General features: G+C 39.6%; 1 protein-coding gene across 5 annotated transcripts; it reads right to left on the bottom strand.

Moving 5' to 3' along the window:
• Positions 1-292: 292 nt before the first annotated feature.
• On the bottom strand, positions 293-15,166 carry fance (FA complementation group E). 5 transcript variants are annotated; one of them, XM_008109702.2, is made up of 12 exons: positions 15,070-15,166; positions 13,738-13,854; positions 12,251-12,487; positions 9,549-10,215; positions 8,537-8,581; positions 8,144-8,203; positions 7,320-7,463; positions 5,719-5,842; positions 4,694-4,769; positions 4,333-4,399; positions 3,833-3,958; positions 293-2,328 (listed from the first exon to the last, which is right to left on the bottom strand). In XM_008109702.2, exons 2-12 carry the CDS (start codon positions 13,752-13,754, stop codon positions 2,224-2,226), a joined length of 1,668 nt encoding a protein of 555 aa, XP_008107909.1. In that variant the 5' UTR covers positions 13,755-13,854; positions 15,070-15,166; the 3' UTR covers positions 293-2,223. The 5 variants fall into 5 exon arrangements, with proteins under 5 accessions (XP_008107909.1, XP_008107910.1, XP_008107912.1 ...); XM_008109703.3 differs by lacking the exon at positions 15,070-15,166 and adding an exon at positions 14,686-15,057; XM_008109705.3 differs by lacking the exon at positions 15,070-15,166 and adding an exon at positions 14,686-15,057 and having other exon boundaries at positions 12,251-12,484.
• Between the last annotated feature and the right edge of the window lie 1,736 nt (positions 15,167-16,902).

The raw sequence follows: 16,902 nt of genomic DNA, 5'->3' as shown, positions 1-16,902 counted from the left end.
AAAGGAGGGAAAGGTGCACACCTTTCTCTCCTTCACCTTCCTCGGCGGTGGCAGCTCCCTCTTCCTCTGCCAAGGCGCATGTGCCGTGAAGGAAGGAAAGGCATGCGCCTTTCCCTCCCTCTCCTTCACGCCGCACATGCCTTCCTCAGTGGAGGGGGGAGCAAAATAAGACATCCCCTGAAGATAAGACCTAGCATGTCTTTCGGAGCAAAAATTAATATAAGACTGTCTTATTTTCGGGGAAACACAGTATCACTATCCAAGGTTGGATATATGTACCACTAAGAGAAGCTGTGGACCATTTTGTTTTATTTGAAAAAAAGCTAATAGGACATATGAGCTCACAATCCATAAAGCAATTATTCTGCCTCAACGAAGAACTAGGTTCCTATATTATTTATTCTAACAACTCAAAAAGCAAATAATGGCATCTGTACATTTACTAAAATAAGTAGGATCTGATGTTACTTTGAAAACTGGTTCATAATAACTCAGCTCTCACCTGAACAATCAATTTCGTAACTTTTAAGTTACAAAATTTGCATGGGTATGTATATTCTTTATATTGTGTTCCTTCAATAATATGGGGAAGTATTTGAATCATTTTCAGTTAATGGCAAACCTATCACGGGGTTTTCTTGGCAAGATTTCTCAGAGGAAGTTAGCTTTTGCCTTCCTCTGAAGATAAGCATGTGCATGGCCCAACATCCTTCAGTATTTCCATGGCAGAGTAGGCATTCAAATCCTGGTCTCCAGAGATGTAGTCCAATGCTCACACCACACTATGCTGGCTCTCAATGTTACACCTGCGGGCCAAAAGCAAACTGCTGCAAGCTCTCATACCTCATGTCCCCACTTGATAGCTTTCTCATCCTGACTACACTGATGTTGCTTGGTTGTTTGGTGTCAGTGTTCATTTCTGAAATGTTTGCAGGTATGAAACTGCAGTTGGCAACTATGACCCTCAGCATGTCATCAAACTACAACTTCTATCATCAGCCTTAGGCGTCACAGCAAAAGATGATGGATGATGGGAGTCATAGCATGTGGAGGGCCACAGCTGCCCATCCTTGGTGAGAATTAACATTCATACAAATGCTATGGTTTCTTTATGACTAAAATATCTTCTGTTCTTGGATGCACCTACACTGTAGAAGTAATGCAGTTTGACCTCACTTTAAATGCCATGGCTCAATGCTGTGATATTTGCTGAGGCACTCGCACTCTTTCACAGGGAAGGTTTAAGGCCTTGTAAAACCACAATGCAGAACATTGAACCATAGAACTTAAAAGTGATATCACACAGCATTACTTCTACAGTGTAGATGCACCCCTCCTTTAAGTAGCACAGAAGTGGAAACTTATTTTGTTCAATAAACTAATGTTATTATTGGCACTTCAAAATTTGTCAAGATTAATGTAAGGTGAAAGTCAACAATTATTGTTTAAATTTTTAGACTTTCCTAAAAAGGGGGAGATGCTTTTTCCATTCTCACCAACCCCACATAATTGGTCTGCAAATATAGTTGGGAGATATAAGAAACTGTAATCTTGTCAGGACTCAAAACAGGCAGAAATTGTAAGAGTAGTATATTCTTGGCTTATCACTCAAGTGAGGAAAAGCACTTGATCTTACAGAGAAAAATTGCTTGTTTGCAATACTGTATAACTATGATTAGATTTGTGGGGTTCCAGTCTGTAGGCATGCTGGAGGGACAACAGGTCTTTTTAAAGTATACATTTAAACCGTAAGAATAACAGCAATGAATACTGCAAACTCTCAACACACTTGCACTTTATCAGACAAATCTCTCATCCATCTCAAGGTGCCTGAAGAGACAGACATTGCTATTGGCCTCGGCAAATGTCATAGTAAGAAGTTACTACACCCACTGTTTACATGCCCTACTTGTTTATATTTAACAAATAATGTATATTTAAAAACACTAAAACATATAAATAAGTAAATTTACATTACCAATTGAGACAGAACATACATCAAATATGACTCATTAAAGTGCCAGGCTTGTATTTCATCGCTTACGTCAAGCAAGACAAGGAAAAGAGTTAATGGTATAATAGACATAAGTGTTTCTGATTCTTCCAACTTGAAGCTGGTCTGCAATCATTCTCATATTGTGGTTATCATCAGCGAAGAATATGGTTAACTTCCTGTATTTCCCATGCAGAAAAGCCATTCAGTTTTTTTATCTGACATATTTTTCATCCAGAAGCCACTCGCTTCAGTGCAATCTGCAGAGATTTCTTCAAAAGCGTTTTATTGAGATCAAGAGCACAAGATAAGCGCTGCTGGTGGGCCAATGTAATCTAAAAAAGGAAAAATAAAAAACAAGCTACCTAGTAAATGTTACTGCAAGACCATAACTTCTCAATTAACTCAAGTTGCTTCTGATATCATCTCTCAATCCAATTACTTAGTTAATCTACTGTGGATATAGGTAACCTCTGGCCCTCCACATACTGCTTGGCTACAGCTCCCATCTTCTCTATCCAAGTGGGCCAATAGAGAGATATTGGATCTCAAAGGCTGCAGGTTGCCCACTCTTGTCAACTAAATATACACAAGCTGAAGGCCAAAACTATTTAATTAGGCCTATCTCTCAATAACTCAACACACTTTGTTTGGGATTATGAAGTTTGGCAACAGTAAACGGTCCCTGAACACCACCTAGTGGCTGTTATAGACAATCACACAAATCTGTTGTGCAGCATTTACAGTGGACTCTGCAGATGCTTCAGTTGTACTTCATAGAAAGGACAATCAGTCTGTTTAGCAATCCTTGTAAATGCTGATTTATTATCAGTAACTGTTTACTTTTATACTTATTTCATATAACGATATACTCATAGTCATATGAACATTTCTCAGGCTGAAAGGGGTCCCAAGTTGAAATATTTAAGGAGGTTTGTTCAGCGGTCTGTTGGAACTTCTGAGGATGCCTGCCATAGATGCAGGCAAAACGCCAGGAAAGAATACTACTGGAACATGGCTATACAGCCCAAAAAACTCTCAGCAAGCCAGTGATTTCGGCCATGAAAGCCTTTGACAACACAATGTTTAAAAAGCCCTGTTCTATAAGATACCACTATTGTATCATTCCCACAAGTCCTAATGGCTCTGTTTATTTATTTGTAAGTTCCTATGAAAAGCATATTAAAATATACATCATCTCCTTAATTTTGTAAATTTAATTTAAAATATAATAATAAAGCAAAGAGGAAACATGTATATTCCCATACGCTTCGATGTGTAATAATGGGAGTGGAATCATATCAGGTAGCACCATATTCTGTAGGAAACTGGGAGGAAAACAGTTTCTCAAAACTACATCATCTATGCCAGTTTTGTCTCACAGATTTTTAAGCAAGTTTCTGACTCCACCTTAGTAGTCAGCAAAGTGAAATGAAGGGAAATAAGGAGGTGTATGGTCTAGCTCACCATTTACACCGGTAGCAATACACGTACTAAAAATGATCAAAATTTTCAACGAAAGCAATATGACAATTTGGTAGGTTGAGTTTCCAGAAATTGTTAGTCTTCTCCACCTGCACCATCCCTCCTTCCAAAACTAGTGTTTTCTCAACCAAAATTGGTGGGGGCATATGTATGCCATCTCTGTCCATCCACCCCTCAGGCAAAACCAGGTGCAGCAATGTGGCTGGTAAGGTAATGCTTGCCTGTAGTAAATGAAGGAATCACCTATGTGCCTGTTAACATATAAAGGAGATCTCTTTCACCAGTGGGAATGAACATATGTAACACATTAAGTTGCCATTCTCTGTCTTCAAAATCCCTGGTGCAGTTACTCACACTTTTTTGATATTTTGTCAACACAGCCAGAAGCAGTTTTGCATAATGCATTGATGAGGCACATTCTGGAGCCATGTGACAAAGATTTAAGACCAAAACATTGAAGATTTCAGTGGACAGTTCTACCTGAAAAGAGAAGAGGGAAAAGGTTGTGAGAAACAAGAGGATGCTTACCCCAAATCTTAATCACCCCAGTTCATTACAAATGCTTTGATTTCTCAGCACAAAAGCAATTTTGATGAAGAATCAAAATTAACACATTTTGTCGCCCAAACAAAGCGTTTAAAAAAAACTAAAGATGCTCAGACTATAATCACTTATAGCCTATGTGTCAAGATGCTGGGGTTAACATGTTGCATATTTCACACATTTGTAAAGATAAGGGATTGAAATGGGAACCCCAAAGAACAGGCAATCCATCTGTTTGGGGAAAACAAATGTGTTCAATTTCTTTCTTTCTAATTAGTGAAGTCCAGGAGGATTTAGATGCATTGAGTTACCTGTCTTCCCAGCAAAGAATGCAAAATTGTGAGAATATCTTCTGACCATGCAACCTCTGTAATGTGTCTGAAAATAAAAATGGGGAAAAGGAAAAGAAAAAAGGGGAGAATAAGAGAGAGATAGAAAGAACACTATTGTAAGTGCCACTCATGCAGATTATGTCCTAATCAATGAATACATTAGTAGGCAAAACAGCCACATTCATATGTAACACTGAGCCAAGAATCCTAAGTGAATAAACCAGGATATGCACAAGCAGGATATGGGTTAAATTTAGGCTCTCCCCACTTAAAACTAGAAACCAAATACAGTTTGATGCAACTCTCAATACAACATATCATTCTGCATTAGAAAATTTACCTGAATACCAGTCTCACATATTCAGGTTCCAAACATTCTTCAATGAGCTTGCACACTATTTTTATTTGCTCGTGGCCTGCATAAGGGAAGATAGAAGACTTAAAAGTGTTCAAGGGCTGTACAAGGAACATTTTAAAGTAATAACTTAGGAAACTTGAGGCATTCTTTTATGCCTAAGAACCAGAATTCACATGCAACCTGCCCATTATTGTCAGTGATTTGTTTCTTCTCTTTTAAAATGCGGTGACACTAGTTGGCCTACAACCCACACCTTAATTGCTTGTTCTGTAAGTGTGTATATGTGTGTGTGTGTGTGGGGGGGGGTTGTCTAAGGATTTGGAAGGATATGCTTTCTACATATAATCAGAGATACTATGTATAACTTTGCATATTTCTGAATAGTTTCAACCAGAGGAAAAGGTTATACATACAATTGAGCCAATGTAGCCAAATGCACAGAAAGCTGAGAATTGAACCTAGAAGAACTGTGGTCATGTTCCACCTTTGTTAATAGTACATAGTACAGTCTGGATTTTGTGTGTACATTTGAAAGAGGGGGCGGGGGAGGAAGGAATAATAATAAAAAACTTCATTTATTTCCCGCCCTATCTCCCCATGGGGCCTCAGGATGGGTTACAACAAGCTGTGGTAAACATTCAATGCCATACAATACTAAATAAAGAACGAACTAACCAAAACCACCTAAATCTTGAGGGAGGGAATTTACTGTGACAGTAAACAAAAAAGACTGAAAAACATATTACAAATTAAGATAATAGAGAAGAGTAGGAAATACCAGGAATTGCAGTAATCTGGTTTAGTTCAAATCTGGAAGCAATACAGTTTTTGTTTAAAAAATTATAGAGCACAGAAGGTTAAGCATCCATCTTTATACTTATGTTAATCTTTTTACGCTAGCCTTCAGCGCAAGAGCAAAGAAGCCACAATGGAAAAACATGGATGATAGCATGCAAAAAACAAAACAAAAACCAAATAGATTTTATTAGTATACTTGACATGATCACCTTTCCCTGGAGCCTGTAAAATTGAAGATATCAAGGTGCAACAGACAGAGCGAGTGTACTTGGAAGAGAAGACCATCAGGGCAGTTGTTAGAGTCCAGGAGGCTGGCTCTGTCAGCAAGAGAACCTACAGGCCAGAAACAGTACAGAGACTACTAATTAATGCCCAGACAACAGACCTGCACCCCAAGATGAGCAATATTACATATACCTTTAATAATTGCCAACTAAACTTATCTTTATATATGAAGAGGCAGCTTCCGTCTACCCTATATTAAGACTGAGAAAATGATGAAAGAGAAGACACTTTTATCAGGTTGTTTTGCCACGAAATTGGAAATCAATGTACATATGGGTTTAGGTGCTCTTTAACACATTACCCACAACTCATAAGCACCAGAGACAATCACAGCAAGAACTATTTAAACCACTGGATGCACTTCAGGCTGATTTATGGAAGGCCACCAACTTATTCAAATATCAGATTATTGATACTTTAGTGTTGTTGTAACTTATGACCAAATCAATATATTTTATTTGCTTAGTTATAGAGTAACTTGCTCTTTCTCAAACACAGGATAGTGGAAATAAACCACAAAGATTTAATCTCCCATGTTAACATCTGGGAAAGCGGTCATTATGTGGGCTGCATTAATCCATAATTTGACCACTTGGCTTTGTTAATGCATGTATGACTTCCCACTGACTTCTTACTACTCCTTAAATTGCTTTTCTAAGAATCTGCAATGTGCTTCTAGGGGCATTTCTTATTCAGCAGTCAGTTCTCAAATATATATATCACTTTCTCTTTCAGCTCAATCTGTGCCAGTCACTTGAGTTAGCTGGCTAGTTTATTTCTCTTAACGGGAACATTAATGCTTAAATTAAAATGTATATGCATATTTGTAACAAGACAGGCAGATAAAAGACTATGTATAAAGATGACGCAATGACCTTTACTGCCAAACTAAACATTATACTGAAGACACATGAAATATTTCGCTGACTTACCTTTTTTCAAACAGAAGTAATTGTAAAGAACAAAGGGAATAAATCAGGCTAAATGAGCAAGAATAAGAGTAAATCAGACTGCTATTAGAATTGAAGAAGGCAGATGACAGCTCAGCCTCTCAGATTTTTCCCATATCCTTCTAAAGGGGAAGTATTTTTCAATTGAACAGTATTTGTGGAAAATCCTCTATTTTGTTTCTGTCCAGTTAGTCTTCCACAAATGCTGCTGGTTTTCCACTTCTTTGCTTCCTTTTAGGAATATTACAGATCTCTTCTATCTATATAACACTCAATTAAAATTATAATTTTGTATTTGAAGGGGAGTAGAATAGGGCAGATAATATGAACAGATAAAATAGATTGCTCCTATTAAAGCAGATAACAAAAGCAGATCAGGAAGAAGGGATTTAAACGGACGAATAATAATTGTTTTTTTATTGTAAATAGTAGTGGTCCTGAACATGTTTACCAGAGAAAGAACTAAAGATACTTCTACCATTTATAAAGTAACATCATTCTGGTCAAATAATGACTGAAACCTCTGCCAAAAATTAAAATTTTGATTGCTCATTCAAACAACTTGCAATACATACCCGGGGTAGGAATAGCTTTGCAACAAGTACTGCTGTGCTACTATAGCTGAGGTCAGGGGAAAGTGCCACTAGCCAAGTGCAGAACTGCAGGAGTTCATTCTCAGGACACTCTGAGAGCTGTAGTAATGAGCACAAGCCCTCCAACTACAAGAAAAGAAAAGGACACAAACATTATTGTGAGTAACCTGTTTCCCAGTTACCACTAACACCTGGTTTATCTACAAATGTGATTGAACTTTCATTAGCTGTTTTCAACAACAGTTTAAAATCTAGGAGTTATTTAAATTAAGTTTGCTTAGAGTTTCTCTGTCAGTCTGTTGCCGGGGGAGAGGGAGAGAATTATATAGCACCTTAAAACAAGTTTTATTTGGCATAACAATTGTGAACAACATTCCACTTAATTAGAGGCAGAGTGATGCTATAATACCTTCCTTTTAGTATTCAAAGGTAAGAGATAGAATAATTAGTTTTAAGAAGAATTATTATAATGACATGATGTAACACAGGTTCAGCACATGCTTATGGGCAAGGCATCATAATCACTCTTAACAATAAGCTCCCATATTCTATAAGATGTCACAGAACTATTTGTTGTTTGTGTCTAGGACCAATATGTTAAGGTGTGCCTTAAAGTTATTTCTGAGTTATGGCAACCCTAAAATAAATGAGTTTTTTTAGACTGAAAGTGACTTGCCCAAACTGTCCCAGTGGGGTTCCATGGTTAGGTGGGAACCCTAGTCTCTAGAGTTGTAGTCCTATGCTCAAACTACTACACCTCATTGGCTTTTGTCTTAGTATACAAATACACTTTTTACCCTACTAACCTGACTTGGAGTACACTCATTGAGAATCTGCAATTCAGGAGGAACGGTCCTATCAGACTGCTAAAAGTAAAAGGAGAAGCCAAGTTTTTAAAATAACTGAAGACGAGATGAGGCAATAACAACATGAACAAAGAATAGCTGACGCTTCTGTGCGGTTGTTATAAAACAATGGCCTAAATCCTCTTGTTAGTCTTGACTAGAATAGACCCATTCAACAAATGTGTTTTACCATCATATATTCAATAGGCCCACTCCAGTTTGGAATAACAGGATGTCATCCTATAAATGTTATTGAATTATTTAAAGCAGAACAGGAAGATATACAATAATCATGTCTGCCTTTAATATTACAGTAATTTCAACTATAAGGGTATTGCAATTACTAATACTTACATCATACTGCATCTGTAGCCGTTCCTTAAGTTTTGGTACATGTACCTAAAACCCAGGAGAAAAATCATTTAAATCATTCTTTGGCCAAATTACCATCAAATAAGCAGTCTGAAAAGTATCTGACTACAAAAGTAATTAAGAGTTAAGTTTTGAAATGCTTCACAGTAATGATGATTATGATATTCTGTTATGTTGCTAGTAAATGTGCATAAAGATTCCTCATTCAGAGGGTATGCATAGGGCCCTTTAAGCCATGTCCTAAGATGGGCTTGTTCCTCACTAATGGGCAAACCGAACATGGATGAAGGTAGATCTAGTGTCAAGTCTTCCAAGAAGAGCTATGGCGTACATTTTATATTAAACTCCTGCAAGATGCCAACACATTTCACGTTGCTGCTCTGTTTCTTCTTCTAACTAGATCCTTCCCTTCCTAAGGGCAGCCCCTTCCGAATGAAATATCTGGATTTGCACTTTCTTGATTTTTTTTTTTAGCAAATTATGACAGAAGAAAAGCTTCCAACTTTTTTTCAGGTGAGAAGTTCATCTGAGTCCTCTAAATAATTCTCACTGTGTTACCCTTTTAAATTGAAAGCAAGAACTTATATTTTTTAAAACTACTGAGCAAGCTGCTCTGATAGTCTTTCAAGCTATAGAGCTATCTATGAATGCAATATGTAAAAGAGAATAGGCAGCTCTTTACCAAAATTACAAAGACCCAGTGCATAATATTATTGTGAGCCATACTATCAGCCCAAGGCATATTACTGTTTTATACCATCTTCCTTGCTTTTAACATTTTGGCATAATCGGTCTTTGGTCCTTCTGGTGTTTTGGATGTCAACTCCATCACAGGCAATGGTAAGGCATTCCGGGAGTCCAAAACATCCAGAGGGTGAAATGCTAAGAACCATTGTCCAAGCAATGTTGCATTAGTAGAGAGGATACCTGTAAGGTCTCACTGGTTCCATATGCTTGCACAAGGTATATAATAGAAACTAAAACAAATTAATACCTTGATATGATCAGGAACACCGGCTGCAGGATCTTGTGGAGGATTCTGATTTGTACCCCCTTTTTCTATTGCAGTCTCCTTAGATGTATTTTGATTGACATTGTCACTCAGATTGTGAATATCTTCATTTGCAGAATTTTTCATCATGAGTTTGTTCCCTGCATTAGGACCATCAAATCCCTTCAATACACCAAGTGGTTCTATAAAGTCTGTATCCATTTCTGTGTCCAGTCGCAACCTCTTCGTCTGTCTCTCTTCTTCAGGATCCAGAGGTTCTTCAGCAGGTTTCTTATTTTTCCTACTCTGAGTTCCAGAAATAGGTGTATCTCCATGAGGAACTAGGCAGGAATCTGCCTGTTCAACATGCCAGCTTAACTTCCTTTCTGAAATAGGTTTGCTATGTTTAGCCATAACCTTCTGGCACAGATGTTTCAGCTGCTGTTCAGAGACACCTGATAACAAGCTTGGTTTCAAAGAGCTCTTCCCTTCCAGTCCCACCTGTAGTAAATCTCTCAGTCTTTCCACCCATAGATCTGGGCAAGGATCCTGCCTAGAGGCATGAAGAAGATGGCTGAGGCAGTCTTTGGGAATTGCAGACTCCAGAATAAGCAGCAGGGAAAAAAGATTTCTTTGGCACAACGCTGGGAGCAACAGCAGTATTGGTTTTCTAAAACAACCGTGTGAAAAAGAACATTAAATTATTTTTGCCATTAGCAAGATAAAATATTGACACTGTAATAAACAGAGGGTAAGCAACTCATTGCTTGCACACCTTAAAAATTATAGGATTATTGCCAAAACCAAAGAGTCTACTCTTTTTACTAGGCTTCTTGATTTTATTATGAATAAACCTTTTTCTGTATGCAAAGCCGGCATTCTAGTACAAAGCAATGGGTCTTCTCTCCAGCATTAATGCACATTATGAATAAGGCAAGCAAGAATATGACATGGCACTTCTGTTTTCATCATCACTCCTGTATCTTCTGTGATATGTTGTTCTGTACTCAGAGGCCAGCTAGAGGTCTTTTAACTACGAAAAACAAACATGACTAGAGTTTGGACAAAACATTGTCCAACTCAACATACTATATGTGTTCAGGTTTGTACTGCATCCAGAATTTCAATTTGAAGGCAGACTGTTGAGAAATCTTAAATGCAAAACAGATAATGCATATCTATAGTATGGAATGTCGTGCCCGTCAATTGGGGTTCTAAATTTACAACCCCCTTTCTTCGGAAGCTTTGCCCTCTGGTTAAGGAGAATACCCAAAACAAACTGTCTCTTTAACAAAGAAAAGGTTTATATAAAGATAGTTACAAATACAGCAGAGTCCATGGATTTTTCAGCTGTTTTCACACGATGACTAGTAAACAATAAAGTCCTTATCTTCAGCAAGATGCCACAGTCTTGTTCTTCAGACGTTGCAGCAACAATACACCTCCAGCAACTCCAACTTGGACAAATCAGCTCCAGCAACTCCAGCTCAGCATTCTGTGTTCAAACAGCCTCCTCAAGCTCCAACCTCAAACCTTCTTTTCAACCTCGAGTAACATAATGTTCTTAGTCTCTATTAGTAGTACTCCATCTCTAGCAGGTGGCTTGAGTGTTGCTGGCCATACAGTGATTGGTAATGATTCTTACAATCACTTACCCATTTTTACTTAAGAAATGATATGAAACTCTGACAGGAATATTAAAGATACTATTATAAACAGGGAAAAAGATTTGCTGTCTAATACAGACCAAAATTAAGATTTAAATCTATCATGATGCAAGCAGACTTCAGTTAGTGCAAGGATTTAACTTATTTTCTCCTATTCTGTAAACTTTTCCCCATATTCAATCATTTGCTGTAGTTTATATGTAACACGGCAGTAGAGAGATGTTTGATCCATTTACAACATTCATTCTGCTGATAGAGCAGTGATTGATTCCATGGACCACCAGTAGTCTGCAAGAACTAAAATATGGTCTGCGGCCTCACCGCTACTGCTATGGATAATACCACAGCCCAAATAATTTTTTTCTTGGTGTCTTCGTTTTTAGGCCTGTTCATGGGGTTATTTGGGGTGATGATTCAGAAAATTGCATTGAACAGAACACATCAGCTCTAGATTATTAAATATGGTTTTCTGTGGGCGAGGAAATGATGACTACTGGATGGCATATGTTCTTTATCAGAAACTACAGATGATGTGGTCTATCCAATGCAATTTTCGGAATCAGCACCCCAAGTAACCAAACTAAATCTAAAGTTGACCAAATACTGATTCGTAACCCTTTTGGTACTAATGTTGAAAAGTGGTCCCTAATTAAAGTGGTCCCTGGTTAAAAAAAAAAAGTTGGGAACTGCCGTGATAGAAGAATAACAAAGTCCTCCATCAGCAGAAAGAATCCATACAGCAAATTTTAGGTACAAACAATCAATCTATATAGAGAGAACCAAATTCATTTTATTTGCAACTGATGTAGTATATTAAGATCAATAAGCAAGAACAACACATCTGAAATTTATTTATTACAGCATTTCTACCCTGTCCTTCTCACCCGGTACGGTGAGAATTAATCTTTCCTGGTGATGAGCAGTGCCCCACAGCCCACTATGATGTCACGGAAGCATTCCTACAATTTGAAAGTAATCCTGACATGGATAATGGCATCCTTCCAATGTTTTTTAAAATGAGAAATATAAACAACTCACAAGATGAGGGTCTTTTCGGGTCCCTTGAGCACAGGCTCTTGAAAACACAAATACTCAGTGAATACACGCCAGTTGAAGCCTTGCCTTCCTTCTTCTCCAAACTGGGAGCGTTGAAGGGTCCGGAACGCAGCTAAGGCCCCGCTTGGCCCAGACATCAATGTAGACAGAAGGAGACGAGAAGCTTTATCAAATCGTTGCAGCCAAGGAAGAGAGGGTCTCTCCATGTTGAAAGCGCTGCTGATCAAATTAATACAAATTAAACCAACATCTAAATGTAATTCACTGTAATCGTGCCTTGAGGCAAGCATCTCAGTTAACATCAGCAGTCCACTTCCAACCTCCATACAATGTTCCAAAAAGCTTTATACACATGAAAAATCAGTCATGAAGAGCAAAAACAAGACATCACAGAAATTATGACTCCTTTTTGACAATTAGTTGTCAGTCTTAGAAGTCTTGCTCTAAAATCCTTATACTACAAGGTCCACAACTCTGTAAAATTAATGCAGTTACACCCCACTTTACTTGCCATGGCTCAAAGGGATTAAACTCTGGAATGTGTAGTTTGGTGCAGGAGCACTTTTTGGCAGAGAAGGCTGTAGGGCTTGTAAAACTTCAAATCCCAGGAATCAACAGTATTATGCCAGGGCAATTCAAGTAGTATCAGAATGCATTAATTCAACAGTGTAGATGGACCCTATATTGCTGTGTCAGTATAATCACCAATGCTCAGAACAAAAGTGAGCCTGCATTAATTCTACAGTGTAGATGCACCCATAGAGATCATAGAATCATAGAGCTAGAAGAGACCTTTTGGGCCATCCAGTCCAACCCTCTGCCAAGAAGCAAAAAAAATCATTCAAAGCACCCCTGACAGATGGCCATCCAGCCTCTGCTTTAAAGCCTCCAAAGAAGGAGCCTCCACAACACTCTGAATGAGAGTTCCACTGCTGAACAGCTCTCACAGTGAGGAAGTTCTTCCTAATGTTCAGGTGGAATCTCCTTTCTTGTAGTTTGAAGCCATTGTTCCACGTCCTAGTCTGCAGGGCAGCAGAAAACAAGACTGCTCCCCCCTCCCTATGACTTCCCCTCACATACCGTATTTATACATGGCTCCCATCATGTCTCCTCTCAGCCTTCTCTTCTGCAGCTAAACATGTCCAGCTCTTTAAGCCGCTCTTCATAGGGCTTGTTCTCCAGACCCTTGATCATTTTAGTTGCCGTCCTCTGTACACATTCCAGATTATCAACATCTCCCTTTAAATTGCTGTTTGGTCTGACCAAGGCAGAATAGAGGGGTAGCATGACTTCCCTGGACACTATACTCCAAGATCCAGGGAAGTCATGCTATCCCTCTATTCTGCCTTGGTCAGACCACACCTGGAATCCTGTGTGCCTACAAAACGCTGTGTTCTTTTACATATTGCAAGACTAAGTACAGGGACTACACACAGTACGGCAAGTTCCAAGACCAAACCCAAGCTCACCTAATTCCTAGACACATACAGTCTTTTCCTCATGTCTTTGGGAAGTTGTTGTCTTGTCTCATGGAATTAGAACTTGAACAGAATGTCCAAGTCAGGCTGCTCCCTCCATCTCAAAACCTATATAAAATAGAAAAACTTTATTTCTATTCCGCCCTATCTCCCTGAAGGGACTCAGGGCGAATTCCAACAAACAGCATACATTCAATGCCTTCAAAAAACAGATAAATATTGGCATAAAATCCCATGACCCCACATATGAATACAGCATTAAAAAACCTAACATAAAATTAAACCTAATTATCAGTGAATTGAGTATAACATCAATAACCTAAACCAATATAGTCAGACAGAATCAGACAAGAATTATATAGTGACATAAAATCTAAATAAACGTTGACAGTAATTTAAAAAGCCAACTGAAGTTCAACAGAGTTGTGTGGGTTGGATTATGTGGCTTATGGTGGTAAATGAGCTGACATAGACTGACAGAACCCAAATACAGCATAGTTCTCAATTAGGATCTCAACCTAGTATCTGCCACTAGACCTGTTAGATTCTGCAGGTGCATCTACATTGTAGAATTAATGCAGTTTGCCACCACATTGATCAGCATGGCTCAATGCAATGGAATCACGGGAGTTATAGCATTACAAAGTCTTTAGCCTTTTTTACTAGTGAGTGCTGGTGACTCACCAAATTACAAACCCCAAGACTCCATAGCAGACAAAGTGGTGCCAAAGTGCATCAATTCTACAGCATAGTAGTAAAGGTAAAGATTTCCCCTGACGTTAAGTCCAGTCGTGTCGGACTCTGGGGGTTAGTGCTCATCTCAATTTCTAAGCCGAAGAGCCGGCCTTGTCCGTAGACACCTCCAAGGTCATGTGGCCGGTATGACTGCATGGAGCGCCATTATCTTCCCACCGGAGCGGTACCTACTGATTTACTCACATTTGCATGTTTACGAACTGCTAGGTTGGCAGAAGATGGAGCTAACTGCGGACGCTCACTCCACTACCCGGATTCGAACCTGCGACCTTTTGGTCTGCAAGTTCAGCAGCCCAGCGCTTTAACACGTTGTGCCACAGTATAGATGTACCCTAAATAAATAATCCATGCCGGTGTGGGGGAATAATTCCCAACAGTCCTAACAATCATGAGGTTCACTCACGGAGGATTGCAAAACTAAACTAAAAAGTATTGCCTCAATATGCAACAGCTCCAAACCCAATTTAGGACTCCGCTCTGCAAAACAAAGGGGCAAAAGCAGGAACAGTATAAGGAGACGTAAGGGGAGATGGGCCGATTTAGCTGTGCGCACGCGCACTCCCATACCTCGCTCGCGCCGTTTCTTCCTTCGCGCGCGGTTCCCGCCCACGAGCCCCTTAACTTCCATCCAATCCGGGAAGGAAGAGGCGGAGCTAGCAACCTTATGACAGCTATAGAAGCATGAATTAATAGACTGCCTTGCCCTGCTGGAAGGTAGAACTTCTAGCTTCATTTAGTCCCCGAGTACCTCTATAGCTACTGTAGAATGAATGCAATTTGACACCACACTTAACTGAATTGTCTCAATGCTATGGGATCCAGTGGGAGTTGTAGTTTGGTGGCAGCTAAAGTGTCAAACTGTATGGAAAATTGGGTACAGAGGACAGCATTTGTACCCAGAGGACAAATGCAGTACCTATTGATCTACTCACATCTGCATGTTTTCGAACTGTTAGGTTGGCAGAAGCTGGGGCTAACAGTGGGAGCTCACCCCGCTCCACAGATTCGAACCTCTGACCTTTCGGTCAACAAGTTCGGCAGCTCAGAGGTTTAACCTGCTGCGCCACCGGTGGCTCCACAGATTATACATAACATTCTATAAAGCAGTTGTTTTGGCCTTAAACTCCCAGAAATCCTAACAGACGGTAAACTGGCTGGGATTTCTGGGGGTTGTAGGGGATCCACAGGTTGAGAATCACTACTATAAAGAGATCAGATTGGTTATACAGTATATCTTGATTTGGGATTAAATAAATGTAAAAACTCTAAAATCAGGACAATAAATAAAGGCCACCACTCAGAAAATAGAGGAATTCCAGACATGAATCAATCAGGGCCAGGTAACACCTCCCAACAAAAGATTCCCCCAGGCAGTAAGCAGCCAGAGTTAGAACCTGAAAGGCTATTCAATATCAATCAAGGTGTTTAATTGCAACATTCACACTTTCCTCAAACAGACAAGGGTTCTTTCTCCCACCCTGAACATTCCACAGATATATAAACCCCACTTGCCTAGTTTCCAACATACCTCGTTACCTCCTAGGATGCCTGCCATAGATACAGGCAAAACGTCAGGAAAGAATGCTTCTGGAGCATGGCCATACAGCTGGAAAACTCACAGCAACCCAGTAAATAAACTTGCATAGAATTGCCTTATGATAGGTCACTTTTTGTTCCTGACAGCAGGCAGGGTTTGGAGAACCACAGTATTAGTTGGCTGTCTTTCTGTACCATCCCTCTTTTCCTGCAAGCCACGGATGATAAGTTCTCCACACCTACCTTGAAAGATAATGTAGAAAAGGGCTGATGTCCCGCCTTTTGGATGCTACCGAATCCCATTTCCCATTAGCCGTAACAAGGCATGTAGCTGCGCAGGGGGGGGGCTTGAGGGGCTTCAGCCCCCCCCCCCCCCGAAATTCTCAGGGTGGTCTGCGAGAAGGCCTTGCATTTATTATTTACACTGTTATGTTTATTCATATCGTGATCTGATCACCATGCTCAATATATCCCATATGCCTGGGGGTATTGGGATAACAATACAAAAGGTTTGCTAGGGTAGACCCTCTCCCGCTCAGCCTCAGCCTACCCCCCCCCCCCCCCCCCCCCGAAACAAAATCCTGGCTTCGGGCCTGGCCATAACCAATCTAGAATCACTGAGTCGGAAGGAACCCCAAGGGCTATCTATGCAGGAACACACAAATGAAGCACTCCCAGCAGATGGTCATCCAGCCTCTGCTAAAAAACCTCAAGAGAAAAGATTTTACCACACTCTAAGGGAGCATATTCCACTGCCGATCAACTCTTAGCATCTTCGTGTTTTTCCTAAAGTTTAGCTTGAAATCTATTTTCCTGCAATTCAAATCTATTGCTCCATGATATAATGGTCTGTGACATAATAGA

This window comes from Anolis carolinensis, chromosome 4, assembly GCF_035594765.1.
Source record: "Anolis carolinensis isolate JA03-04 chromosome 4, rAnoCar3.1.pri, whole genome shotgun sequence".
In the NCBI taxonomy this organism is placed as follows: domain Eukaryota; kingdom Metazoa; phylum Chordata; class Lepidosauria; order Squamata; family Dactyloidae; genus Anolis; species Anolis carolinensis.
The sequence above is the reverse complement of the archived record's forward strand: the minus strand, read 5'-3'. Positions and strand labels throughout refer to the sequence as shown.